Raw genomic sequence first — 26,139 nt, 5'->3', positions numbered from 1 at the left:
ACATGTTGTAATCGGGAGGCCGATGAGAGGAGGTGTGAAATACCAACCAGCTCATCGTGTGACGGTGCGGCGCTGCGGGTTGGCAGGCGGGCTGCAATAGTCTGTGAAGTAGAGGGGGCTCGCCGTCGTTGCGACGAAGCATCATGGGGGGCCGCCGAAGCTGCAGGGAAGCGTGGTGGCGCCGACGTTGCGGTGTTGCAAGCTAGCCGACGGGCTGCAGCAGCCGGTGAAGCAAAGGGGGAAGCCGGAGTTGCAGCGAAGTGCGCAGGGTTGCAATGAAGCGCCGCCGGAACTGCAACGAAACGCCGTTGGAGTTGCATTGAAGCTTCGCCGACGCTGCAATGGAGCGTCGCCGGGACGCCGACGGTGCTGCGGGTGCTGCCATGGAACGGCTCCTGTCGGTGCTGCCACGGGAGCTGCCCGATCCGGCTGGAGCGATTGATTGGACGGCTCTGGGGGCAATTTATTTCTGGTTAAAATCATCCACTGGTAACATCGCCCATATAATTTGCTTGTTCAATGAAGTCAATAAAGATAGAACGACTCCGCAACACATTTCCTTGCATCGCTCGACGATCCACTCCACGATTCCTTGTGAGGCCGTGACTTGCAAAATCCGCCACCAAACACCGAGCCAACAAACCCCGAAGACGGAGAGCCCACCTGTCAGTGACCGATACTCCACGAGGGGGCCCCATCGCCCTGCTGCGCACTAACGAAGCACCCAGAAATATCACCGGGCCGGAGAAAACCAATCGAAACGACCCCCGCCGCGAGGTCAGTTCACTCGCCATTTCCTTTCCTCCCACCGCCGCACCAGCAGCGCCTCCCCGCCGGCGGCGATGCACCTCTTCTCCGGCGGCGGCGGCCGCACCGGCGCCCTCCTCCCGACCACCTCCAAGCCGAAGGCGCACCACCACCGCGCCAAGGTAGCCCCCGCCTCCACCCGCCGCCGCGGCCCCCACCCCGCCTCCGCCTCCTCCTCCTCCTCCTCCCGCCGCGTCCTCCAGCTCGCCGCCGCCTTCTTCTTCTTCCTCTTCCTGTTCGCCTTCCTCCGCCTAGGCTTCCCCTCCTCCCGCTCCGCCGCGCCGTCCCCCGCCCGCCCCCGCGCCCGCCTCACCCGCAGGCCGGCCTTCCGCCGCGACTCCGTGGCGGCGGAGGCCGCCGCGGCCGCCGTCGCCGCCAGGGCCGGCCGCGAGGCGCCCGTCGACATCACCACCAGGGACCTCTACGACCGGATCCAGTTCGAGGACGTGGACGGCGGCGCGTGGAAGCAAGGGTGGGAGGTCACCTACAAGGGCGACGAGTGGGACGCCGAGAAGCTCAAGGTCTTCGTCGCGCCCCACTCCCACAACGACCCCGGCTGGATCCACACCGTCGAGGAGTACTACGACCGCCAGTCGCGCCACATCCTCGACACCATCATCGAGTCCCTCTCCAAGGTTCGTCCAGATCTCCGTGCCCATGCGAGATGCGGTTTCATGGCCCGGGCCTGTTTTCTGACGGCGAATTTTGTCCCGTCCTGCAGGATCCCCGCAGGAAATTCATATGGGAGGAGATGTCGTACCTGGAGAGGTGGTGGCGTGACGCCCCGCGGAAGGAGCAGGAGGAGTTTGCCAAGCTCGTGCACAACGGGCAGCTCGAGATTGTCAGTGGCGGCTGGGTCATGAACGATGAGGTGACATGAGCAAATTCTCGTGGTTTATACAGGGTTTTACGAGTATTAGTATAGCATAGTTTCTGTTTCCTTGTACTATTGTTTATTTCTGTCATGGATGTTGCTATTTGGGGCTAGGCTATGCATGGAATGGACTTTCATTTCATTTTACCTAACTTGCTCGTTTGATGCTTACCAATCATTTTGGGCATATTATGTTTGATCGCTGTTGTCTATACTGGAGTGCTTGCATCTACCTGCCCACTTCATGATCTGGAAATTTACAAATTCAATGAGTATGTGTGTGAATGATGTATCCATGTCATATACTGGTCGGTCTAAGAGTACATGTTCTTGGTGCACATGGAGAGGAGATTCAGCATTTAACAGCATGGCTAAAGGATCACAAACAGCATTCGCATGTTTCATATGTTTGCCTTCAATAGTTTAGTGCTGCTGTGACCATTTTTTGTGACAGTCAGTCATTGTTTAATAACATAAAACTTCCGAGTGCACATGGAGAGGAGATTCAACATTTAACACCATGGCTAAAGGATCACAAACAGAATTCACATATGTTTGCCTGCAATAGTTTAGTTCTGCTGCGAGCTCTTTTGTGTCAGTCAGTCATTGTTTAATAACATAAAACTTCTGAGTCGAGCATTGTGAAAACTATGTCTGTTTGTTGTCCCTTGAGAATAATAATCTAAATGGCCGTATTTAGTACTATATAAGTGGAGCATTTGATGATTAATCTGTTACTGGTATTTTGCTGATTTTTATTTATGGATAGACATTGTAGGCCTGTTACTTATTGGGCTTTGAATTTATTGAATTCTGTATGTTAGTTCAATCCTGCCTTCAGGCATGACAAGTTTACTCATCAGAACTTTGATTTTGCCACACAATCTATTTCTTTCTAAATATAAGGTACTTATAATTCCGCCATTTCTTAAATGCAGGCAAACTCCCACTATTTTGCCATCATAGAGCAGGCAAGTATACTCAAATCATATTTATATATTTTGCATTATGTTTCAGTTTTCCCTAGCGCTAAATATGCCGTGTTATGACCTTCAATTGTACCTCATGCATGAATTAAGCGTGTTCTTTTCCTACTTGTATATCTCGCCGCACATAAACAATATGAGAAAGAATGAACTGTACATATTGGGAAAACACCTCAGTAGGGACAGTCTTTTATTGAATGCGTTTTCATGCTATTTATAACCATGCTGTTTCTGCTCATGCAAAAAAATGGACTCAGATATTGCTTTCTGCTATACACTGCGACAAAATGATATTAAAACTACACTCATTAGTTTGGAAATAGACTATGAATCGTCTTCTGTTCCCTATTTACATTTGCATTAAGCTATGATAGTTTTTATTACTCTAAGTACCACATTGTTTCTTTGAACCTTCAAGTCAATCAGCTATTTCTAGCTGAATCAAGCCACATGTTATTTGCACTCAAACATGATGTTTAGAATTTATGAGAGTTGATCTAATCTTTCACCAACCTGCGATGTAGACTAAATAGCTAGTGCCGGCTATTACTATAATATGGGTTGGAATAATTATCTATTGCAATCTAATATGATGATCTTCCTAATTTTCTTTACCTCAGATGATGGAGGGGAACATGTGGCTCAATGATACCATTGGAGTTATTCCCAAGAATTCTTGGTCCATTGACCCATTTGGCTATTCATCTACCATGGCTTATCTACTGAGGAGAATGGGTTTCCATAACATGTTGATCCAGCGAACACACTATGAGCTGAAAAAGGAGCTTGCGAGGAAGCAGAATCTTGAATATTTGTGGAGGCAGAACTGGGATATCGAAGAAACGACTGACATATTTGTTCATATGATGCCCTTCTATTCTTATGACATACCACACACCTGTGGACCAGAACCAGCTATCTGCTGTCAGTTTGACTTTGCTCGAATGCGTGGTTTCAGCTATGAGTCTTGCCCATGGAGATATGATCCAGTTGAAACAGATTCAAATAATGTGCAAGAGAGAGCAATGAAACTTCTAGATCAATACAGGAAAAAGTCAACCCTGTACAGAACAAATACACTTCTCATTCCTTTGGGAGATGATTTCCGGTATGTTAATACCGAGGAAGCAGAAGCACAATTTCGCAATTATGAGAAGCTTTTTGATTACATCAATTCTAATCCCCATCTGAATGCTGAAGTCAAATTTGGAACCCTGGAGGATTACTTCTCTACACTGAGAGATGAAGCTGAAAAGATAAACTATACACGCCCTGGTGAAGTTGGTTCTGTTGAGCTGCAAGGTTTTCCAACACTTTCAGGGGACTTCTTTACATATGCTGATAGAAATCAGGATTACTGGAGTGGTTACTATGTATCAAGGCCATTCTTCAAAGCAGTTGACCGCGTTCTAGAGCAGACACTCCGTGCCTCAGAGATTCTGAGTTCATTTGTTCTTGGATACTGTCAGAAATTTCAGTGTGCAAAACTTCCCATCAGTTTCTCTCACAAACTAACAGCAGCAAGGAGGAATTTGGCACTTTTTCAGCATCATGATGGGGTAACTGGCACAGCTAAGGATCATGTCGTAGTGGACTATGGGACTCGAATGCACACTTCTTTGCAAGATTTGCAGCTATTTATGTCAAGGGCAGTCGAAGTGCTTTTGGGAGATGTCCATGATAGATCTGATCCTACAATTTTATCACATTTTGAGCCGGTGCAGGAACGATCAAAGTATGATGTTCAACCTGTGCATAGGGTTCTCAACCCTCATGAAGGGAAGACACATTCTGTTGTCTTTTTTAACCCATTAGAGCAAACAAGGGATGAGATTGTTATGATTGTGGTAAGCAATCCTGATGTATCTGTTCTCAATTCAACTGGGTCCTGTTTGAAATGTCAAATTTCCCCTGAGTGGCAGTATGTCAGTGGTGAGAAGATTTCTACTGGCCGACACCGTCTGTATTGGAGAGCTTCTGTTCCTGCACTGGGTTTGGAGACTTACTATGTGGCCGTGGGCCAGGACTGTGAAAAGGCTACTCCTGCTGTGGTAAAAGCATTCACCGCTTCCCAAGAATTTTCTTGCCCTGAACCATATCATTGTTCAAATCTTGAAGGTAAAACTGTGGAGATGAAGAATTCTTATCATACTCTTTCTTTTGATGTAAGTCATGGCCTCCTCCAGACAGTCACTCGTCACAAACATGGGGAGAAAACTGAGATAGGCGAAGAAATTGCCATGTACAGCAGTCGTGGAAGTGGGGCATACTTGTTCAAACCTATTGGGGAAGCAAGGCCAATTGTTAAGGAAGGAGGATATTTCATCCTAACTGAAGGGCCATTGGTTCAAGAAGCCCATTCCCTTCCAAAGACGGAGTGGGATAAGTCACCTCTCTCACATAGCACACGCATCTATAGTTGCGGGGACTCTATACAGGATATGCTGGTTGAGAAGGAATACCATGTTGAACTTGTCGGTCGTGTATTTGATGACAGGGAGCTAATTGTCAGATACAAGACAGATATTGACAACCAGAGAGTGTTCTATTCTGATCTGAATGGCTTTCAGATGAGTCGGAGGCAGACATATGATAAGATCCCCTTGCAGGGCAATTATTACCCAATGCCATCACTTGCCTTCTTACAGGATTCACCTGGCAACCGGTTTTCAGTACACTCCAAGCAATCATTAGGAGCAGCAAGCTTGAAAAAAGGATGGATGGAGATTATGTTGGATCGTAGGCTGGTTCGGGACGATGGCCGTGGTTTGGGGCAGGGGGTAATGGACAACCGGCCCATGAATGTAATCTTCCATCTCCTCATGGAGTCTAATGTGTCTGCTTTGCCTAAATCTCACAATTCAATTACTCTTCAGCCATCACTGCTTTCCCACCGTGTGGGGGCACACCTGAACTACCCAATGCATGCTTTTGTGAGCAAAGAACTTCATGAAAAATCCTTTAAGCTTCCTCAACAGACATTTGCTCCATTGGCTACATCTTTGCCCTGTGATATACATGTTGTCAACTTGAAGGTCCCTCAGCCTCTAAGGTTTGCTCATACCGAAGCAGTTGAGCCAAGATTTGCCATTCTGTTGCAGAGAAGGGGCTGGGATGCATCATACTGCAAAAGGGGTGGGTTACAATGTACAAGTATCGGGGAAGAGGCTGTAAATCTGTTTGACATGTTCAAAGATCTATCGGTCTTAAATGTGAAGGCAACTTCTCTGAACCTCTTGAACGATGACCCTGAAATGCTAGGGTATCTCGAGCAAATTGGCGATGTAGCTCAGGAGGGTAATGTTCTCATCTCACCAATGGAAATTCAGGCATACAAATTAGACCTACAGCCACCATCATCACCAGAAGAATAGTATGTCGAAACAGTACATTTACGCTGCTTTGCCACTAACTGGAGAAGGATCTACTTGGAGTAGTTGGTAGTTGCATCTTGATTATGCTGGAACACCTGCTCTTCCGCATGCATATGTGTTCATCTGGTTGACATACAGTGAGGGATTGAATGTGATCGTCGAAATGTTCCTCTGAGCAGCCTGAGAATTGCGGTTCAGTTATTTGACCGGCCTTTCATTTTACCTGCAAGGGTGCATATACTTCATTTTCTCCTTGGTGATTATTGCTTAGCAAATTGGAAGTTTGAGGCAGTTCGGAGCAGGTTATTGGAGTAGCTTCGATGTCTACGTGCTGTCACCTCCACTTTTATCGCAGCTTTTTGCGCTCACAGCCGTGGCATGTTATTTCGGCTAATGCTATCATGATAGGAACCTATATGAACACAAGTTTTTGTATATATCTTTTTTGCAACCGAGTTTTGTAGCGACATCACAGAACCTTGTGGACAATATCTGAGACAGTTTAGATACATGATTCTTGTTATATGACCGCTTTCACATATGCAAATTCTGCCTGTATACATTTTCTGAAGATGGCCGAAATGCGGGTTGTGTTTTAGGTTTTGTAGATCTGTTACTTCCCTGGCGTTTCTGTATGCTGGAAAACATTATCAGGGCTTTCATGTTTTTTATTGCCGAGCAGTGCCGTTGGTCAGCTTTTACAAGTTTTATTTAGTAATATATGTGTTCATCTAAAAGAACATGATTCACCTGATTGTTGCATCCAAAATTACAAGTGAGTGAGCGCAATGCAAAATGGAGGCTCTGTTCGTCCGGCAACACGATGTATGCGGTTTCTTGCAATTTTTTGCCACTCACGCAGTAGCCACACTCAAACAAGCAGAACCAAGAGACAGCAGCACATATAACAGATGAAGGAAAAAAAAAGACAGAAGCACAGGCGAAGGACAGCACTGTTGGATCTTTTGCTTTCATGATCTCAGCGAGAGCATACTCAAGAACATTTGTTCAATGGCATCTCGCGAAGATAGGAACTGCTGTATCCAAACTATGTACATAAACAGTGCAAGATACATGCATATCTCAAGACCTGCAGGGGCCGTCTCAGGGCCGGAGGTATAATACAAACGGTGCCCACCTCGCAGTGGGGCTGTGGGGGTCTTCATGCTTTAGAGTCCAGGCTCTGTTTCGCAGAAATCTGAACCGTCGAACCAACTCGCAAAAGAAAACTCCATAAATTCATGTACAAACTCAGCTTTGAATTCTGGAGAAAACAAGAAAAGGCCTCCTAGAATGTGATGAAGTGACATGTTGCATATGCTCCCGCCCGCCTCGTACATGCAGGTGATTCAGGCTTCAGATGGAGCATCTTTGCCGCCTAACGCCCCCTGCACAAAATGGACAGGATGGAAATACATCAATTCCTGGGTGGCTGGATAAGAAAGGATAGCGTTATAAAGGGAATTCTGTGAAGATGCATTGCATGATGTGGGTATGGTACCATGAATTTGAAAATTCTGTGAAGATGCATTGCATGATGTGGGTATGGCACCATGAATTTGACTACTCTGATATGCTAAAGTCAGGTTTCAAGGTGTCATCGGCACATCTGGTTGGCCTACCAACCGTATCTACTCGTGTGGACTTGCAAAGAGTGAGGTGAATTAGCGTCGATCGACTTACCTACCTCGACTTGTATTGGGCTGAATTCTGCCTCCTGCCTTCCTGAGCAACCAACGTGCTCCTCACGTATGAAGTGTTCTGCTCTGCTAATGGGTTGGTGACAAATCCACCCTGAACTCCAAACTTCTGCCTCTCCCACTTATGAGAAGCTCTGCTCTCCTCGGGGTGGTTTGCTAGGTCGGAGACGGGGTACCTTGAAGTGTATCTACCGCCTTCATTTTTTCTCCAGAATTTTGGGCTCGGGATGCAGCAGTTCATGTCAGGTTCGCTGCTTGGCATCCTTCCTGAAGAGGCGGCCAGATCACGCGAGATCTCGTCCAGTGCCATTTCCAGACCGTTCACCCTTGTCTCCAACGAACGTATCCCATTCTGGGAGCTCCCCATAAATTTCTGATGAACAAAGACAAGAGAGAAATAAATATTGGATAAATTTTCAGCAAGCATGGACACAGTGTACATTTGCAAAATGATGGATAGAAATCGGCAGCAAAAGATATGATATCTGAAAAACATGCTGCTCTATACATTGGATGGTGACTGCAAATGCAGGAACAAAGTACAAAAAACTACCCCCACTGTAAACAAATGTAAGACGTTTTAGGTCACTATTGTTTACGGAGGGAGTATTAGTGGGTTATATGAAAAATAACATAAGACCGTAAGTTTCAACAGCTGCTGATTAAGACATTGTCATATAGCCACTAAATGGCATGTACCTGTCTGTCCAGGTTGTCCCCATACCATGCCACTGCTCATTTTGATGTGTCATTGGGTTAGTGCCATCAAGACACAATGAATGGATGCATGGTTCGTACCAATAATCATTGGTCAATGCCACGCACCACGACCAAATGTTGAAAACCCGGGAATGCATGAGTTCCCCCAATGTTTATGTTGTTCAGAAGTATACAATCAACTCTTCTTTTTGTACCAATGATTTTCTCATTTGCACATGTACAATTACCATCAAATGTGTCTTGAGTTTGATGTGAAATTCAAAATTCAAACTCCCATCCCATCCTCTGTTAACTGTGATGCCCTTGAACTAATGAAGAAATTTAGTGGGCTAAGATGGTGCATCTAACTACATTTACATTTATTTACTTTCATTTTCTTTATCAAGTTAAGGCCTAATTCTCGAGTTTATCCAATGCAGACACTGGAGATGTATCCGCCTAGCCCCATAGCGAAGCACTTGCACAAACCCAAATAATCAAGAGTTTCATCGGGTTCTAAAGAGATGACATAGAACATAACAAGAGAAATTTACCTGGAGAAGGTCGAGCAAGTTTGTCTGCTGATTCTCTATCTGAACAAGCTGCATCCTGATCTTGGACAGGTCTTCATCTTTGTGAACCAACTGAAGCTCCTCAGAGGAGTGGTCTGACTGAACCTCCTCCGGCCCATCATCCTCAACCTCGGTGCTTTCTTCCAAGTCACCATCGCCGTTAAACGGAACGACTCTAGACCCTGACTTGCGCCCGGCCACCTTATTGTACCCTTTCTCACCACTCTTCTGGAACAGCATCTTCCGTGCTTCAAGCCTTGCTCTAACATTGCCCTCTTTCAGAAGCTTCTCCCCGGTCACCGTCCTGATCGGGGTGGCGTCTGCTGCAGCGGTGACGTCGACCTTGTAGTCATATTTCTTGGCTTGGTCCACATCGCCGCCGCATGAAGGCGGCGAGCTCTTCTTGCTTCTGATGGAAGGGCTGGTCCTTCGGTTATTGACTGACGGCGGTGACCTGCTTGCCGACAGCATGTTCCTCTTTGTAACTGACTGGACGGAATTGGAGCCTAGGGAATCAGCCGGGTATCGACCATCACTTGCACTATCTGTTTGATTACAAAACAAAATAGTGTCAGAACTCATATACCAGGAAACCCAATTGGAGTATGCATATGTAATAGTAGTACAATGCATGTGTATATATATATATTTGTATATTTTGAATGGAACATTTTTGAATTTCCTCTTGTCATATAGTACCAGGAAAGAACAGTCCTCCTGCCTAGTGTCTCACCAAAACACACTCCACTTGTGTCTTTTTTACCAGGCAAGTTCATATTAATATACTAGTCCAAAGTCCAAACAATAGAGAACAATTTACTCAAAATTTCCAAAAGAACACTGGTGACATCACCTGCGAGAGAAGGAGATCTGGTCTGGGCCGGCGACGCGGCGGAGGAGCACACATCCTCCTCCGCGTCCGGGATCTCCTTCCACGCCTCGATCATCCGGTTCATGGACTCCCGCACAATCTTCACCTGCATTGCCAAGAAAAGCCTAGAAATGTCAACAAGGAGGAAGCAGATCCACGAACAGAAGATCTCGACGATGGTAGACGAGGGGCCGACCTTATCGAATCTCTTGGCCTCGAAGACGGCAATGCAGGAGGGTTTGTGGGCGGCAAGGTCGTCGCCGTGCTCCAGGGCCAAGAGCGCGAGCGCCTCGGCGGCGGCCTTCCTGGCAGCCCAGTCGTCCCCGCCGAGCGCGTCGCGGAGGCACGGCACCGCGGTGGCGGCGCCCTCGCTGTCGGTGGCCGCCGAGGCGGCGCCGATGAGGGAGATGAGCGCGGGCTTGGCCTTGAAGGCGGCGCTGCGGAGGAGCTTGAGGAGGCGCGGGAGGAGCGCGAGGAGGTAGTCGGCGAGGTCTGCGGTGGGGGCGGAGGCCTCGACGGCGGCGGCGGCCGCGAGCGCGGCGGCGAGCTGCGCGCACTGGTCCTGCTCGTGGAGGACGGCGTCGGCGAGCGGGCCGAGCGCCGCGGGCGCGGAGGGCGGCGCGGCGGCCCCGGCGATGGCGCGCGCGGCGTCGACGAGCGCGGCGCGCACGGAGGAGTCCGGGTCGCGCACCCGGCGCAGCGCGGCGGCGACGAGCCTGGGCACGAGCGGCGCCACGGCGTCGCGCGGGTGCGCAGCGACGAGGAGCGCCAGCAGGCGCAGCGAATGGCGCCGCAGCGGCGCCTTGTCCGTGGCCCGCGTGTCGGAGACGGCGGCGAGGAAGACGGGGAGCTCGTCGGCGTCCAGCCCGCGCGCGATCGCGTCCAGCTCGTTGGCGGCCATGGCCTCCGTGTCCCGGTCGGACAGGCGGTGCAGGCAGCGGTTCACCCGCTGCTTCATTGGCTCGCCCCCCGTCCTCGGCGCCGGCCCCATGGCTCGCGGTCGCGGCCTCACCTGCCTACTGTGGCCGAGCTTCGCGTCCGCGCCTCGCAAGGAGGAGGGAGGAGGAGGAGGAGCGGCGGGTGGGAGGGAGCCGAGCCGGTGGACTCGGCGGAGACGGGGGGACGGAGGGTGGTGGCGGCGAGGGGTTGGGTTGGGAGGGGAGGTGGCGTCGCGGGTACTAATAGCGAGGAGGTGGCGGGTGAGAAAAAGGGTGGAGAGATCTTGGTGTGGACTGCGCATTCATTTATGTCTTCTTTGGGCTTTTTTTCTTTCATTTCTTTTTTGATTTGAAAAAAAATGGTGATGTTTTTTTATTTGTATCTTTGCATCTTGCGGTGCTAGGTGGTGTTTTCTTGGCTCTAGATGGATCATCCAACCTTTGGTTGGTGTCTCTGGTGCTGCCAACAAGTGATGAGTTTTTGTTCATAGGAGACCACTTATTTCGTTACAAGTTGCTATTCTTAGAAGAAGAAAAAACTAGTAGCATATTTCTCTTAACTCAGACAAACAAGTGTAGTAACATATGGGCTATCTGAGGAAATACCAAGGTGGCGTAATTGTAGAACATATCGACGAACTGAAGCAATGTCGTAAAATGAGGGCGCCCCTGGTGTCTTTCTCCCCGCACGGCCTTCAAGTTACCATGATCAACTGATAGCGGGTGTATTCCTACCCGCTTGCCTTCGAGTCTTCATGATTCACCCCTCCCGCCACTTTCCCCACAATCTTTTCCGGTGATTTTCACCTTGCTTTTCCCTCAACACTCTACCTCTAGGCAGCTGCTTGCTCTCTCATCTTATATGTGTGCACATGTCTTGTTGAAGGCTTTTGTATCCCCCCCCCCCCCCCAAAAAAAAATTGTTTTTACCTTTGTAGTTTGGCCTCTCTTCTTACAAGTATTGTTTGACTCATTTGGTTCCCTTCATCTTCCTGAATCCGCCACTGCCCTTGGGCGGCTTAGATTGTGTGGCAATTTATTGTTGTTGCTGTGACCTAGAGTCACCGCCGACGTCGTCCAGTGCCTCGGAGGAAGATAGGAGATAGATTGGGATGCATGAGTAGTTTCTTTCGTGCGTGTCGCAACAATGGTGTGTCGCTTTTCTGCGCCGTTTAAGCATGTTGTCACATTATTTTCTCTGGTATATTTGGATTTTGTTTTTTGTGTTGCATCTTCAAAATTCCACCCGCGCAGCAACGAACTGCGAGGCTTGCAACATCCTTAATATTCATCCGTCTGTCTGATCACCGTTCGCGGCACCTTAATATTCATCCGACCACCCGTCAACAGTCTGTTAAATTAACTTTGCTAGTTACTACTCACAGCTTGGGAAGAGTGGCAGAAGAACACAATAGTACAGCAGCGAGCAGTAAAATATTTCACCGCCCATGGTGTGGTAATCCTATAGCATTTGTATTGACCCCATGTAGATGACGCCGGTGACGTAACCACGGCGCATCGAGATCCAGGAGCATGTGACGATCAATTCCTATCTTTATCCACAACCCACAGTATAGTAGCAGTAATAAAACAATCTTGTCGCCGCTGCCGCCTTCTGATCAGCCAATCTGTGATCTGTCAACCAGCACCGTAATCTTAGAGCATCTCCAGCCACGCCTCAACAAGACCCCTCAGATGTTTTTTAGGTTGCCGGCGCTGAAAAATCGGCCCTGTCGCGCCTTCAAGGGCCCATTTTTCGCCGGCTCAAGCCGAAATTAGCGCCGGCGGACTCAACCCGAACCCGGCGCGCTGGGGCGCCGGGCGAATCGTTTTTGGCGCGAAAGATCCGCGGGCCCTCCTTGTCAGCGACTCGTCTCTCTTCTCGCCGCTTCGTCGTCCTCATCGCCTCGTTTCCCGCGGCGAATCAATGCCAAAGCTGCCGCGTCAGTCAGCCTCCTCCATTGATGCCTCACGGGCGGCGCAGTGAAGACCGGACGACGCGCGTCCCTCGCCCGCCACGCGTACCACGGCGGCCCCGCCTATATAAGCCGACCCCAGCGCGCCGGTGACACACAGACTCTCCACCGCCGACGCGCCGTTTCTCCCCCATTCCTCCATCTCCTCTCACCGTCTCCAGTTCACCATGGCCGAGCGCTTCCCAGGTGACGGCGCGGCGGCGAACGGCTTCGGCCGCCGCCACCTTCATGAGGACGAAGCTCGGCTCCTCTACGAGGCCGAGTACCCGGTCCCGTCGGACATGCGGGTGCCCGGGTCGTGGAGGATCAGCGCCGGCGGGGTCCCGGTGCCACCACCACCCACCGGGGCGGCGCGGCGTGCGGAGATCGCGCGTAGCTGCGCCTCTCTGCCGCGGGCGGCGAGGGAAGGTCCACGGTATGTCCCCGACAGCCCGCTGTGGGAGCCGTACTTCCGCCGCCGCCACGCCGAGCAGCTCGAGGCCACCAACGGCGTCGTGCCCTTCGGAAGGCTCAACTCCGAAGGCCGGCGCCAATGGCGGGGCGTGCCCGGCCGCACGCTGGAGGCCGTCCTCGAGTACATCGAGGGCGGCAACACGCCGAGGCTGGAGTACCCCGCTCCGCCGTCCTTCTCTCGCCGGCGTGGGAGCTCGTGGACGCCGAGGCGCATGGACCCGGGGGCGTCCTCCTCCTCATCCGGCCGGTCGTCCGGCTCTCCCTGCCTCCGCCCCGTCAAGCCGGAGCCCAGGACACGCCTGTCAGCGCGCGCACCCACCGCTCCGGCGTCCGCATCGACGACTCCACCCCCGCCTCTGGCCGCCTCGTCCTCGTCAGGCCCAAGCCGGAGCTCGGCCTCCCCGCGGAGTACGAGGAGATAGCTCGGCGCGGCTTCTCCGACGAGGACGCCCGACAGTGGGCGCGGGACGACTACCTCCGCGACGAGATGGTCCGGCAGCGCCGTGCCCTGGAAGAGATAGCCGCCCGCAAGCGTGGGCGCGAGGACGAGCACGGCGTGGTGATCCTCGACAGCGACGACGATGAGGACGCCCCCGGACCGTCCAACCCGCCGCGCCAACCTGGGGAGGGTTGCAGCAGGGACGGCGGCCGCGCAGGAGGCGACGACGGCGGCGGCGACTACACGCGGTTCTACAGCCTCCTCGCCATGTAGAGCTGCAAGGGCGGCGGGCGGCGAGGGAGACGACTAGCCTAGTAGCGTTTTTTTTTGTAAAATATTTTAAATATGTATGAACTCGCCGAAGTTTGGTTGAATTTGCACCGTGTTTGTGCCGGAATATAATTTTTTTTTAAATATGGGCGCCGCGACTGGGGGGCATCACGGCTGGACATGCTCTTATCTTGACACGAGACCAAATGAAAAATGCACGCATCGGCCAATGGGAGAGCAGCGAGTCCTCCGAATCTCACAGTGCCACACCACAGTGTCAATTCAGCCAGGGTGAAGTGAACCCATCCCCATGTGTGCTGGGCAGATGCGCACATGAGCCGCCATGTGACCGCCTCTCGGGCCGATCCATCGATCTGTAATCTGTAATCTGCATCTGTTTGTTTGTTTACTACTCCTGCCCGGTGGCCTGGCTGCTCTGGCTGGTGGATTTTTGTTGCTTCCACCAGAAAAAACGAACTACCGCTGCGAAACCCAGCGAAAAACTGCGTGGGTGACATGTCGATCTGCATCACCATCGATCGGTCGCCGGTGAGTCTTCTCTCGGCTCTGCACAGATGGATTTTTGTAATGGGGTTCTGCAAGCACAAGAATTGTTTAACGAGTTCGCTTTGGAAATGTTTTTAGTACGGTGTGCTGTCAGTGCCCGGGCACAGTGCAATACCAGCTGCTCCTGCTCCCACAACAATTTTCTTTTATCTCCAGTTGTGTGTCATGTCGACGTCCCGGAGAGCTTCCAAGCCACGGGCACCACTTATATTTTTCTGCATTATGACGCGGTAATTTTACAGGGACCGAGGAGTAGGCCACATGACTGATAAATAAAAGATCTATATTGCTAACAGTTTGCCGTACAGAGCAGGCGGGGGATTAGACCAGTGGTTTGGAGGGACGCATGTGTTGCTTAAACTAATAAGGTAATCATCAGAAATCAGGCCGGCGACTTCATGATGCCTACTTTGTAGCTATAGCTAGAGACTAGAGAGAGCAGCATCGTCGAAAAATCCCGTGGGCCTGGCGGGAAACAAAAGATATGGGAAGAATACGCGGGAAATGACAACTACTTTGGAGCTACAGCATCCCCTACCAGATGATGATTGATCTAGACATCGCAACACGCACGAGAATAATGGTAGGAGTAGCTCTTGCAACACATTTGTTATGCTACTAGTAGTGAGTAGTAGTATTCTCCGAGAATCATGTCTGGTCGTTAGCACTTAGCGCTAGGGTTAGGGTTAATTGGCAATGACAATTTGCATGCCTTAGCTACGACATCCTACGACACGGAGAGATGGAGATGCGGCTATCTTACCATGTTCGATCTAGACTGGACCGTAAAGCCACTGCATCACATCTCAAATAGTTCAAGCTAGAAAAAAAAAGTGTGTGCTTAAACATCAAAGCTGCATTGGAGTCTTGACGGTGCCATTTTGCAGCTTTATCTATGTGTTTGCCTTAGACGTTGTCACGTCACTGTATTTTGGTACTGCCTCTTCTTTTAATAATGTAGGAACTGGGTTGGAAAGGGGCTAAATATCCACATACAAAACATTCTTTTTTCGTTTATTGAGAATAGACAGGAAATGAAATAGGTGGGGTGAGGTCTTATCAGATAATGAATTAGGGAAGATGGGCGATGTTGACCAGAAAATAGGTGCAAAATACGTTTCGGCGAGAACGATTTGGCACCTCAACACCTGCTACGTGAAGCTACGATCCAGTTCCAACGCAGTCCGAGTCACGCTGTTTTTCAATTTCAATAACGCAATGCTGTCTCAAATCAAATTTATTAGTCCAGCTGTTCTTTTGCCGACAGGTTTAGCTAGCGCCACTCCGGATACCTAAACGGAACTATATATGCAATGCACTCAATTCAATGCTACTATCTCCATCCCATAATATAAGACGTTTTTTAAGCTATGTTAGCTTATAAAAACATCTTATATTGTGGTACGGTGAGAGTACATGCCTAGCTAGTTTTTTTTCTTCAAAAAGACACATATCTATTATAAAAAAATGCCGAAAGTTCAAATCACCCCCAAACATAATTAAAATCACACTGAGGTCTCTAGACCAGTATACGGCCACTACCACTGTATGAACAACCCGCCAACGCGTTGTTGTCGTAGCTCCCATGACGGATCCGTATCGACCTTGTCGATGCCAACCGGGTAGTCTTCATGCATGTGCACGTAGGGACCAGCATAGTCGTCGTCGTTGAACCCTCAAATTGATCTGAAGTGCCTCATACAAGATCTCGTCATCGCGCACGTATGACGAATAACCCTAACCACACCATCCTAAGAAGATGGAAGGAATCCACACTGGAGCACCGTCACTTTCGGCCCGACGAACGAATTCGAGGAGGATCGAAGCTTGGAAGACCAACTCAAGGTTGAAGTGCTGCCATCAACCCGACCGCTTCATCAAATGCCATGGAAGTAGACAAAGAACACCAGAAGTAACAAAGTTTACATCCAGGTTTATAGACCATCTAGTGATGATTACAAACACTGAAGCGAGTCGACGGTATGCTGCCGTCATCGCCCTTCCCTCACCGGAGCAGCAGGGCAAACCTTATTGTAGTAGATAGTCAGGAAGTAGTTATGTTAAGGCTCCACGAACCAATGCACTAGAAGAACAACAATCATTTTAAAGAGAAGCGTAGATTGAAGGATTCAACTAGACACACAAACATGAGCGGAGACCGGATCCAAGAGGATCCAACTCGCTAGCCACGCGGCGTCACGGCACGTGAAAGTGAAAAGCCCCGCGCGGCATCTGCCGCCGCAGAGTCGAGTCCATGGCCGTGACACGAGGCATGCCCGAGCGGCGCGAGTGCAGCGGCCCCGGCCGTACGTGCGCCTGCGTCGCGCGATCTCCGTGGCCCGTGCTGCGCGCCTGAGCCGAGTCGTGCGCCTGCTGCACTTGGATCTCCGCCTGGTGTACAGCGGATCGAAACGTGCGTGGCGGCGAGGGCAGAGGCTTGACCGCATTATCAGGACGCATGCACCATGATTTTCTTGGCTCCGTGCGAGGCTCTCGTTTCATTCGTAGTACTACGTCGTACAGTACTTCTGTCTACTCCACAATGCCCTGCAGGCGGATTCGCGTCTTGTTGGTTTCACATGCGTGTGTGAGTTTGCCGTGGATGGATCATGGATGGTACTGGTAGCTAGGGCTGCAAGAAAAGCTCGAGGCTCGTGAGCCGCTCGAGATCGAATAGTTTTTTGACTCGACTCGAGATCGACTTGAAAAGAAACGGGCTGAGTTTGAACACTTTATGTAGCTCGACCAAGAAACGAGCCGATCTTGAGCCAATGTTGGCTCGCTCGATTTTAGCTTGATAGCTCGAAGAATATCATTATGTGTTAAATGATCATGCCATATATGAAATGAAAATAAGATAATTTATTACCATATATGTTGTCCATAATTTTTCTCCATTTTATTTAGCAACGAACATGGAAACTTAATTAAGTGCAGAGAAGATTTAGGCCTAATTATGACACGTGGTCGACTATGTGTTAAATATACTATACTTTTGGCAAAGATTCCCAACATATTCACCTTAATTTTTTTTCATCCATAGATTTATAATTTTTACCATCTCATTTAGCTCGAAACTAGCTCGAGATCGACTCGAGATTGTTACAAGCTGAGCACGAGTCATGTTCTACAGCTCGATCATGAGCTTCACTCAGTTTGAGCTCGCTTGAATTTTCATATGAGTTGAGCTGAGCCAAATCCAACTCGCTCGAGCTCGACTCGTTTGCAGCCCTACTGGTAGCTCAGACTCGAAGAGTCAGTCTTAGACACTTTTGTCGTGAACAGCAGCCTGTTGGGTGGTCATGGCAGCTGGACTGACATTGATTCGTCTTTGTCTCCGTGAAGTCGCAACCAAGCAAGAAAGGGCTCCCTGCCTTGCCTGCCGGGCAACCGACGAGTGCTCGCCATCTCGTGGCAAATTTGACAAATTCGACCTATAAACGAAATCAAATCACAGAATAAACTGTCCGTGAAACTATTTCACGCGGCTGACCCGTGGCGCCTAGCTCTCAGGCGCTGCACTAGTGCAACGCCTAGGAGCTAGGCGCCACACTATACAGTGTGGCGCCTAGCTCTCAGGCGCTGCACACTGACTTAGTAATTTTCGGATCACACGGGTGCGACGCTGGCCGTGTAGCGCCTATCTGTGAGGCGTTGCACAGTGTAGTGTGGCGCCTTCGTGTCGGGCGTCACACAAAAAGGCCAGCCGCATGAAATAGTTTCACGGACAGTTCATTTTGTGATTTGATTTCGTCCATAGGTCAAATTTGCCCCATCTCGTCGAAAACTGAGTGCTTGCCACAGCTAGCTAGGTACTTCCTCCGTTTCTAAATATAAATCTTTTTAAAGATTTTGATATGAACCAAATACGGAGCAAAATGTGTAAATCTACACTTAAAAAAATATGTCTATGTATATTCATATGACATATATTTAGTAATGAAGGAAGCACGTACGTATACACATAGCGGCATGGCAGGCATGCCCAGACGCACGCGGCAAGTCCATCGCCAAGCCCGACCAGCGGCCACGGTACGTAGGTGAACACTTTTGGTGAAGGAAAAGCCCTGAAAGCAAAGGAAGAAAAAACGCAGGCAAGCACCGCGCCTGCACGGCACGAGACTTGAACAGTGCGCGGAGGACAGGAAGGAAGAGTGGAGGTAGGCCGCGTGCTGGAGATCCAAGGGCGGAGGGACGAGCTGCCCTGGTGCCGAGCACCAACGACAAGTGGCGGCTGGTGCATGCCACCGTGCAAACCTTGTCTCCCTCCTTCCGTGCCACTCGTACGTGTTGGGTATGTATTTTGTACTGCATGTATATTGAAGTTGTGGCCCATCTTTTAGTCTTGTATAGTTGCGGTAGAGGCCTTTCCTTATATTATATATATGCGTGCACCAGCACCCCACTCAATCATCGTATTGCAAATCATCTGTCTACATGGTATCAACCTCTCCGGTCTAACCGTAGGGTCAGCCGCCGCCGCCGCCGCCGCACCCCATCCTTGCTTCCGCACCCTGCGCGCCGTGCCGCTTCTCCGCTCGTCACGCCGCGACCGCGTTGACCATTGGCTAGCTAGCTTTCCATCGCTAGCTAGTTTTCCATCGTGTGCCGCCGCTCTTGCTTTTCCATCGCGTCGCCGCCTCGCTCGCAAGCCGCGCTGCCTCGCGTCCGCAGCAGCCGTCGCTAGCTAGCTAGCCAGCCGCAGCGCTTTTTAACCCGCGCACCGCCCCATCACTCTTCCACCCGCGCCGCTGCCTTCTTCTGTCGTCGCGTGCATCTGCAGCTTTCCTCAGCCGCCGCGCCTTCTTGCTGCAGCCGCTACCACCTCCTCACAAAACCGCCGCGCAGCACCTCCCCGCGAGCGCGCCGCCGCCGCCGCGCCGCGCGTCATCGCGCGCGCCGCCGCCTCCGCCGCCCCCTTCCTCTTCCCGCCGCTTCTGACGCCTTCCATGGACTCTCCGAGCTACTTCACCATCTGCGGTGGAACCGCTCTACCGGCCACGCCGATCCAGTCACGTCCTCCCGCACCCGCCGGGTGTTACCCGCTGTCGCCACCAGCGCCTCCCCCGCAGCACCCGCACGGGGGAGGGGGCCGACGCAACCGGCGTGGCGGCGGTCGCCGCCGCCTGCAGCAGCAGTGGGCCCAGGATGCCGGGGGGGGGGGGCGCCGCACTATCAGCAGGCTTTCACCGCTGGCCACCTGGCGTTCCTCGGCGCGCCCTTCCAGCCGACTAGCGCCGGCTACGACGCCCTCCTTGCACCGCCGCCCCTCGCTGGTTATGGCCCGCCCGTCCTGGCGCCGTCCTACGGGGGCCTTCCGCCGCCGCCGGTACCTGTGCCATGGGACCCCACCCTCCTCGCCGCCCAGCACTCCGCGCCGTCGCCGAGTAGTTCTGTCGTTGGAGGCGACTGGTACATGGACTCAGGTGCTACTGCGCACATGGCAGCTCATCCCGGTAACCTAACCTCCTCCACTCCCGTTGACACACCCACACGTATCACTGTCGGCAACGGCTCCTCCTTACCTATTACTCATATCGGTAGCACTAGCTTTCCCTCCACTTCCACACCCATTATTATGTCTAATGTCCTTGTTTCACCTGATTTAGTCACGAACCTAGTTTCCGTTCGTCGTCTTACTCGTGAGAACCCACTTACTGTTGAATTTGACGGTGTTGGCTTTTCTGTGAAAGACGCCCGTACCCGGATGGTCCTTCACCGATGCGACAGTCTCGATGAGCTCTACCCCGTGCACGTCGGCGCCTCCACCTCCACACCCGTCGCCCTTGCCGCCGGCGTTGACCTTTGGCACGCTCGCTTGGGTCACTCCAACCACACCGTCTTACGTCAAATTCTTAGGAGTTTCTCTTTCTCATGTGATAAGCTCGACGAGCACTCTTGTGAGGCTTGTCGCTTAGGCTTCTTCCCTTTAGTGCGTCTTCTTCAGTCTCCACTTTTCTGTCTCAATTACTTCATAGTGATGTTTGGACATCTCCCGTTGCGAGTAACACGGGCTATCTTTACTACTTGGTGATTTTAGATGATTACTCTCATTATGTGTGGACTTTTCCCCTTCGTCGTAAATCCGATGCTTTAGCCACACTCACCGCCTTTTATTCCTATGTCACCACCCAGTTCGGTCGCCCCATACTCGCACTCCAAACTGATAACGGAAAAGAGTTTGACAACGTCGCCTTTCGCACACTTCTCGCCTCTCACGGCACCACCTTCCGTCTGACTTGCCCCTACACTTCCCAGCAAAACGGTCGCGCCGAGCGCATTCTCCGCAATCTTAATGACTGCGTTCGCACGTTACTCTTTCACTCTAACGTGCCCGCTCGGTTTTGGCCCGATGCCCTCGCTACCGCCACTCTCTTAGTTAACATTCGTCTGTGTCGTCCTCGGTGGAACTACGCTCCTCACCACCTTCTCTTCGGCACACCACCGTCCTATGATGGTCTCCGCATCTTCGGGTGTCTCTGTTATCCTAGCACCGCGTCCACCACGCCACACAAGCTCGCACCACGATCCGTCCCATGCATCTTCCTTGGCTACCCTCCTAACACCAAAGGTTACCCGTGCTATGATCCTGTCACTCATCGTGTGTACACCTCGAGGCATGTGTACTTTGTCGAGACAGTGTTTCCTTTTTTTCAGGTTCCTCCGGCTTCGGCCCCATCGGCGCCGGCCCCCGCACCCCCTTCGTGGAGCGATGCGCGGCGGCAGCCCCCGGCGCCCCCCCGGCACGGCGCCCTTTGCCGCCGCCACCTGGCTTCGCAACTCCCTCCCCCGAGGTCGAGTCCGAGCGGGCCCCCGGGTCCCCGTCTCCCTCATACGAGGTTGAGCCCGGCACCCCGCCCGCCCACCCTGCGACAGGCTCGACGTCACCCTCGCCCGTCGCCTCTTCCACCGCCGGCTCGGCCGACGCTGCTACCGCCGCGGTCCCCGTCGCCGCCGCGGCACCCGCCGGCCCTGCTGCCCGCCACTTGGCGTGACTACCCGTGCCCGAGCAGGAGTGCTTCGGCCCAGCACGCGCTACTCCGCCGACGAGTATGCGTGTGCCGCTTCGACGTCGACGCCATCACCTGTCCCCACCTCCGCTCGCGCTGCCCTTCGGGATCCCCACTGGCTAGCTGCGATGCAGGAGGAGTTCGACGCCTTACAACGCAACCGCACGTGGCATCTTGTTCCGCGACCCCCTCGTGCCAACATCATCTCTGGCAAGTGGGTGTTTTGCCACAAGACTCGCCCGGGCGGTTCTCTCGAGCGCTACAAGGCTCAGTGGGTGGTTCGTGGTTTTCGGCAGCGCGCGGGCGTGGACTTCACCGACACCTTCGCCCCGGTTGTGAAACCGGGCACGATTCACGCCGTGCTTCAGCTGGCGGTCTTGCGCGCCTGGCCTGTGCACCAGTTGGATGTCTCCAACGCCTTCTTCCACGGCCATCTCACCGAGCAGGTGTTCTGTGAGTAGCCCACTGGTTTCGTCGACGCCGAGCACCCCGACTTCGTGTGCTTGCTCTCCCGTTCTCTTTACGGGTTGAAGCAGGCGCCTCGGGCTTGGTACCAGCGTATCGCAGCCTTCCTGCAGTCTCTCGGATTTCGGTCCACTCGCTCCGATGCTTCACTCTTCGTGTATCATCAGGGAGTTGACACTGCATATCTGCTGCTCTACGTCGACGACATCATCCTCACGGCGTCCGCCCCCGCCCTCCTTTAGCGGCTGACTGCTCGTCTTCGTGACGAGTTCGCCCTCAAGGACTTGGGGCCCCTGCACTACTTCCTCGGCATCGAGGTGGTCCGACGGACTGACGGCTTCTTTCTGCATCAGCAGAAGTACGCCCACGAGCTCCTGGAGCGTGCCGGTATGCTTAATTGCAAGCCGGCGCCCACCCCCGTCGACACGAAGGCGAAGGTCTCTGCTCTCGAGGGGTCTCTTGCGTCCGATGGAGCATTTTATCGCTCTATTGTCGGTGCTTTACAGTACCTGATGCTGACTCGTCCCGACCTGCAGTAGTACGCTGTCCAGCAGGTGTGCCGCCATATGCACGCCCCGCGTGACTCTCACTGGACTCTGGTGAAGCGTATTCTCCGTTACATACGCGACACCATGTCTTTGGGACTCACCCTGACGGCCTCCGCCTCCACCGACCTCGTGGCCTACTCGGATGCCGACTGGGCTGGCTGCCCCGACACGCGATGCTCTACGTTAGGCTACTGCGTCTACCTTGGGCCCTCGTTGATCTCTTGGTCATTGAAGTGGCAGCCCACGGTCTCCCGCTCCAGCACCGAGGCAGAGTATCGCGCCGTGGCTAATGCCGTGGCCGAGTGCTCTTGGATACGTCAGCTGCTCCAGGAGTTGCTTTGTGATATTCACAAGGCCACTCTTGTCTACTGCGATAACGTTAGTGCGGTCTACCTCTCCGCCAACCCGGTGCACCATCGACGGACGAAGCATATTGAGCTCGATATTCACTTCGTGCGCGAGCAGGTTGCCCTTGGCCGTGTTCGGCTTCTCCACGTGCCGACGACGCAACAGTTTGCTGATGTGATGACTAAGGGATTGCCTACTCCCGTCTTCGAGGAGTTTCGGTCCAGTCTCTGTGTCTTCGGCGACGCTTCAACTGCCGGGGGGGGAGGGGTGGGTGGGTATTGAGTATGTATTTTGTACTGCATGTATATTGGAGTTGTGGCTCACCTCCTAGTCTTGTATAGTTGAGGTAGAGGCCTTCCCTTCTATTATATATGCGTGCGCCAGCACCCCAATCAATCATCGTATTACAAATCATCTATCTACAGTACGTGCGTGCATTCATGCCGTTGATGGTCGTGGCATTATTTTCTCTACCTACATATGCTGAAAAGACGGGTGAAGAAAGACGTCGTACGTCCAAAAGTCCAGGGTGTTGAGAGGAAGCAGAAAAATTCATTTCAGGTGGCAATGAAAGACGGCAGTGCTCTGCTCACTCATCGAGCCGGCTGGCTGGTCTCTTTACTTACCGTACCTTCTTCAAGACTCATTCAGAGCATCCAACATCTGTCTTTCCCTCTACTGTTTCGACAAGCTTACATGATTGTTTCTGCCCACGTTTAACGTAATTTCTCCGTCACATGGCTCGACCAGTGACGACCACAGCACCACTGGACTGCACGCGTCAGGAAACATGGCGGTTCGTCTACTGCAGTTGGCGCACTAGAGAAGTGGCTAGATAAGGTGGCTTTGAGCAGCGGAACCCGGAGTGACTTTGGTAAAGTTGCTTGGTGAACAAACGGAGCATCATCAACCATTTGGAAATTGCACCACGACAGTGGATCATCCAAGGCCACGTGGAGCTCCTGTCTTCACAAAATCACAAAGTTCCTTCCGTTCTCGAGGGTACGTTAACATTTTTTCTCTCTCTCAATCTTGCCCTCCATGTGTGTTAGAGAGTTGTAGGCAGAACTGCCCCAGAATAGCTCAACAATTTTCACCAAAAAAATAAGCAACAGAATGCGATATATCTCTATCTACCACGCTCTACCAGTGGGGCTGGAGAGAGCGCACGTATCCAGGTGACACACCACATGCATCAGATGATTGATCGGATAAAGCAACAATACACCCGTACATGTGTACATGGACACGTTCCATCCATTATTTGGTTGGTCGTTGTATCTGCTGTGTGCACTGAAACAGAATCTTACCTGTATTAGGGAGCCGTATATCTGCTATATATATCCAAACGTACATCGAGCCATTGACTGTCAGATTCCTGGCAGGTGTTAACGCCTTATTGATCCTGTTCTGCCCTTTTGAATTCGTCGATCATTGATCCTTGCCCAGGGAACCGGAACATTTGCATGTGTATGTAGAGGACCCAGGTCGTTACATTCGGATGCGGAAAAGAACGAGGACGCCGCGCCAGTTGGCTGAGTATTGCATGCATGTGACGACGTCTATCGTATGAATTTTGTACTGTATATGCGTATATGTGTTGATTACCCAATCAAGAGGCCGTCGGAGTTCTTCGTGGCGTAGTGTAGTAGTAAGACGGAAAGGAGGACGTGCTGCACATTTGGTCACCAACGCGCATGTTTCCTTTCGGTTTTGCTATTTTCAGATACCTTTTTTTTTTTGCCAGTCACTTTTTCCTTCTTCCCGAGCACACGAGATGGGGAGGCCGGACCTCGTCAGAGAAGAACTAGCCCCACTATCTATTTTAGCGGAAGGCAACATGCCCATTATCTATCCTAGAGGGAAGCAACAGCCCCATTATCTATCTTAGGGGTGGGCGGGTGCAAGAGATAGCCGAGGTTTCACTGGTGGTGCGGGGCTTAGAGGGATGGCCGGGACGGTGGCCAACAACGGCGATGGGGGAGGTCGAGAGGAGGGCGGGGCGGCGAGGGGGTGCACAATAGTGCCCGCCTTCTGCGAGGGGTGGAGGCAGGCGAATGGGGCTTGATAGGCCGGCGATTGCAGAGAAAGATGAATCAGATTGTGGCTTGAGGAGGGAGACGGTTGTAAGGAAGAAGATGAGTTGTGAGCGGTTGGATGCGGATCGGACGAACAGGAAACAGAGTGAATGATGCCAAGCATTTTTTTGGTACCCAATGTTTAGACGCTCCCGTTTCCTTTTTTGTGTGAGCAAAATCTAGTACTACTACATTAAAAGAAAACATCTACTACTACCATGCAAAAATAAATAAATCTAGCACTACTATTTACAAACCGGCAACCATGTACGTACCCATCCTAAGCGGAGCATATGTCCAAAGCCCCAACCTAGCGGATAGGCACGTCCATGCCCTCATGTGCATATGCCAGTGGCGGAGCTAGGATTTGAAATCAGGGTGGTCTAAATTTTTTTTTATAACAAATATGACATGTGAACTGGAGTATATAACTAATTACTACTCCCTCTGTTCCATAATGTAAGACATTTTTTTACTCTGGTGTAGTGTCAGAAAACGTCTTACATTATGGGACGGAGGAAGTAGTACATATAAATTGATCAATATGGCCTCACAAACACAATAGAATTCTGAATGAAGTCTCAGTTTTGCATAAAAGGAGACAAAGTATCTCCACTGGAATGTGTTCATCAGTTCATCTACATATGTACTGCACTGGGATGCATATCAATTAACAAGCCCTCAATCAAAATTTGGGGAATGGGCAGTACCTCAGATCGAAAAATAGCACAGTGCCGAAGTGCGGACTGGGCTGCCAGTGCTGGCCTGCAGGGGTACCAGCCACCGCCCGACACGCAGTGGGCATTGCCGGTTACTGGCTTGCCGCACCTGGGCTGGGAGCCGCGGGAGGACGGTGGGAGCCGCGGACGCACGGAGGCTCTGAGTGTCGGGCGGGGCAGACGGAGAAGAAATCATCTCCTTGCTCCTAGGACGGTGAGGTAGGCGGGGACGACGTCGAACGAGGTCAGCAGCGGCGAGACGACAGAAGAATAGGAAACGAGGGAGCTAGCTAGGACGAGCAGTGGCCCGAACAGCTGCGTGCGTTTGTTTCTTCTTGGGCTAGCCAGATATGGGTCATATTGGGCTTTTATTTTTCTCTGGCCCATCTCTAATACGTAGAAGTACAGTCTGGTCCAAAATCCCAGGGTGGGCCGCGGCCCACCC

General features: G+C 51.8%; 2 protein-coding genes across 2 annotated transcripts; one reads left to right on the top strand and one right to left on the bottom strand.

Moving 5' to 3' along the window:
- Window positions 1-755: 755 nt before the first annotated feature.
- Window positions 756-6,564, top strand: LOC123165270 (alpha-mannosidase 2). Its single transcript, XM_044582902.1, has 4 exons — window positions 756-1,442; window positions 1,529-1,678; window positions 2,620-2,652; window positions 3,288-6,564. Exons 1-4 carry the CDS (start codon window positions 843-845, stop codon window positions 6,039-6,041), a joined length of 3,537 nt encoding a protein of 1,178 aa, XP_044438837.1. The 5' UTR covers window positions 756-842; the 3' UTR covers window positions 6,042-6,564.
- A 403-nt stretch (window positions 6,565-6,967) lies between these two features.
- LOC123165273 (TORTIFOLIA1-like protein 5) lies at window positions 6,968-11,040 on the bottom strand. The gene is made up of 5 exons (XM_044582903.1): window positions 10,080-11,040; window positions 9,866-9,989; window positions 8,995-9,557; window positions 7,729-8,114; window positions 6,968-7,429 (listed from the first exon to the last, which is right to left on the bottom strand). The coding sequence occupies exons 1-5, from the start codon at window positions 10,872-10,874 to the stop codon at window positions 7,420-7,422; spliced, it is 1,878 nt and encodes a 625-aa protein (XP_044438838.1). The 5' UTR covers window positions 10,875-11,040; the 3' UTR covers window positions 6,968-7,419.
- Window positions 11,041-26,139: the final 15,099 nt, after the last annotated feature.

Source organism: Triticum aestivum, chromosome 7D (genome assembly GCF_018294505.1).
Source record: "Triticum aestivum cultivar Chinese Spring chromosome 7D, IWGSC CS RefSeq v2.1, whole genome shotgun sequence".
NCBI lineage: Eukaryota > Viridiplantae > Streptophyta > Magnoliopsida > Poales > Poaceae > Triticum > Triticum aestivum.
This window is presented reverse-complemented; position numbering and strand designations above follow the sequence as displayed.

Excerpts from the sequence above, each read along its gene's own strand:
- LOC123165270 (XM_044582902.1), top strand. The coding sequence starts at position 843 with ATGCACCTCTTCTCCGGCGGCGGCGGCCGCACCGGCGCCCTCCTCCCG. Across the intron at positions 1,443-1,528 it reads TCATCGAGTCCCTCTCCAAG|GATCCCCGCAGGAAATTCAT; the intron begins GTTCGTCCAGAT and ends CCCGTCCTGCAG. Across the intron at positions 2,653-3,287 it reads ATTTTGCCATCATAGAGCAG|ATGATGGAGGGGAACATGTG; the intron begins GCAAGTATACTC and ends TCTTTACCTCAG.
- LOC123165273 (XM_044582903.1), bottom strand. The coding sequence starts at position 10,874 with ATGGGGCCGGCGCCGAGGACGGGGGGCGAGCCAATGAAGCAGCGGGTG. Across the intron at positions 9,990-10,079 it reads AGGCCAAGAGATTCGATAAG|GTGAAGATTGTGCGGGAGTC; the intron begins GTCGGCCCCTCG and ends TTGGCAATGCAG. Across the intron at positions 8,115-8,994 it reads ACTTGCTCGACCTTCTCCAG|AAATTTATGGGGAGCTCCCA; the intron begins GTAAATTTCTCT and ends TTTGTTCATCAG.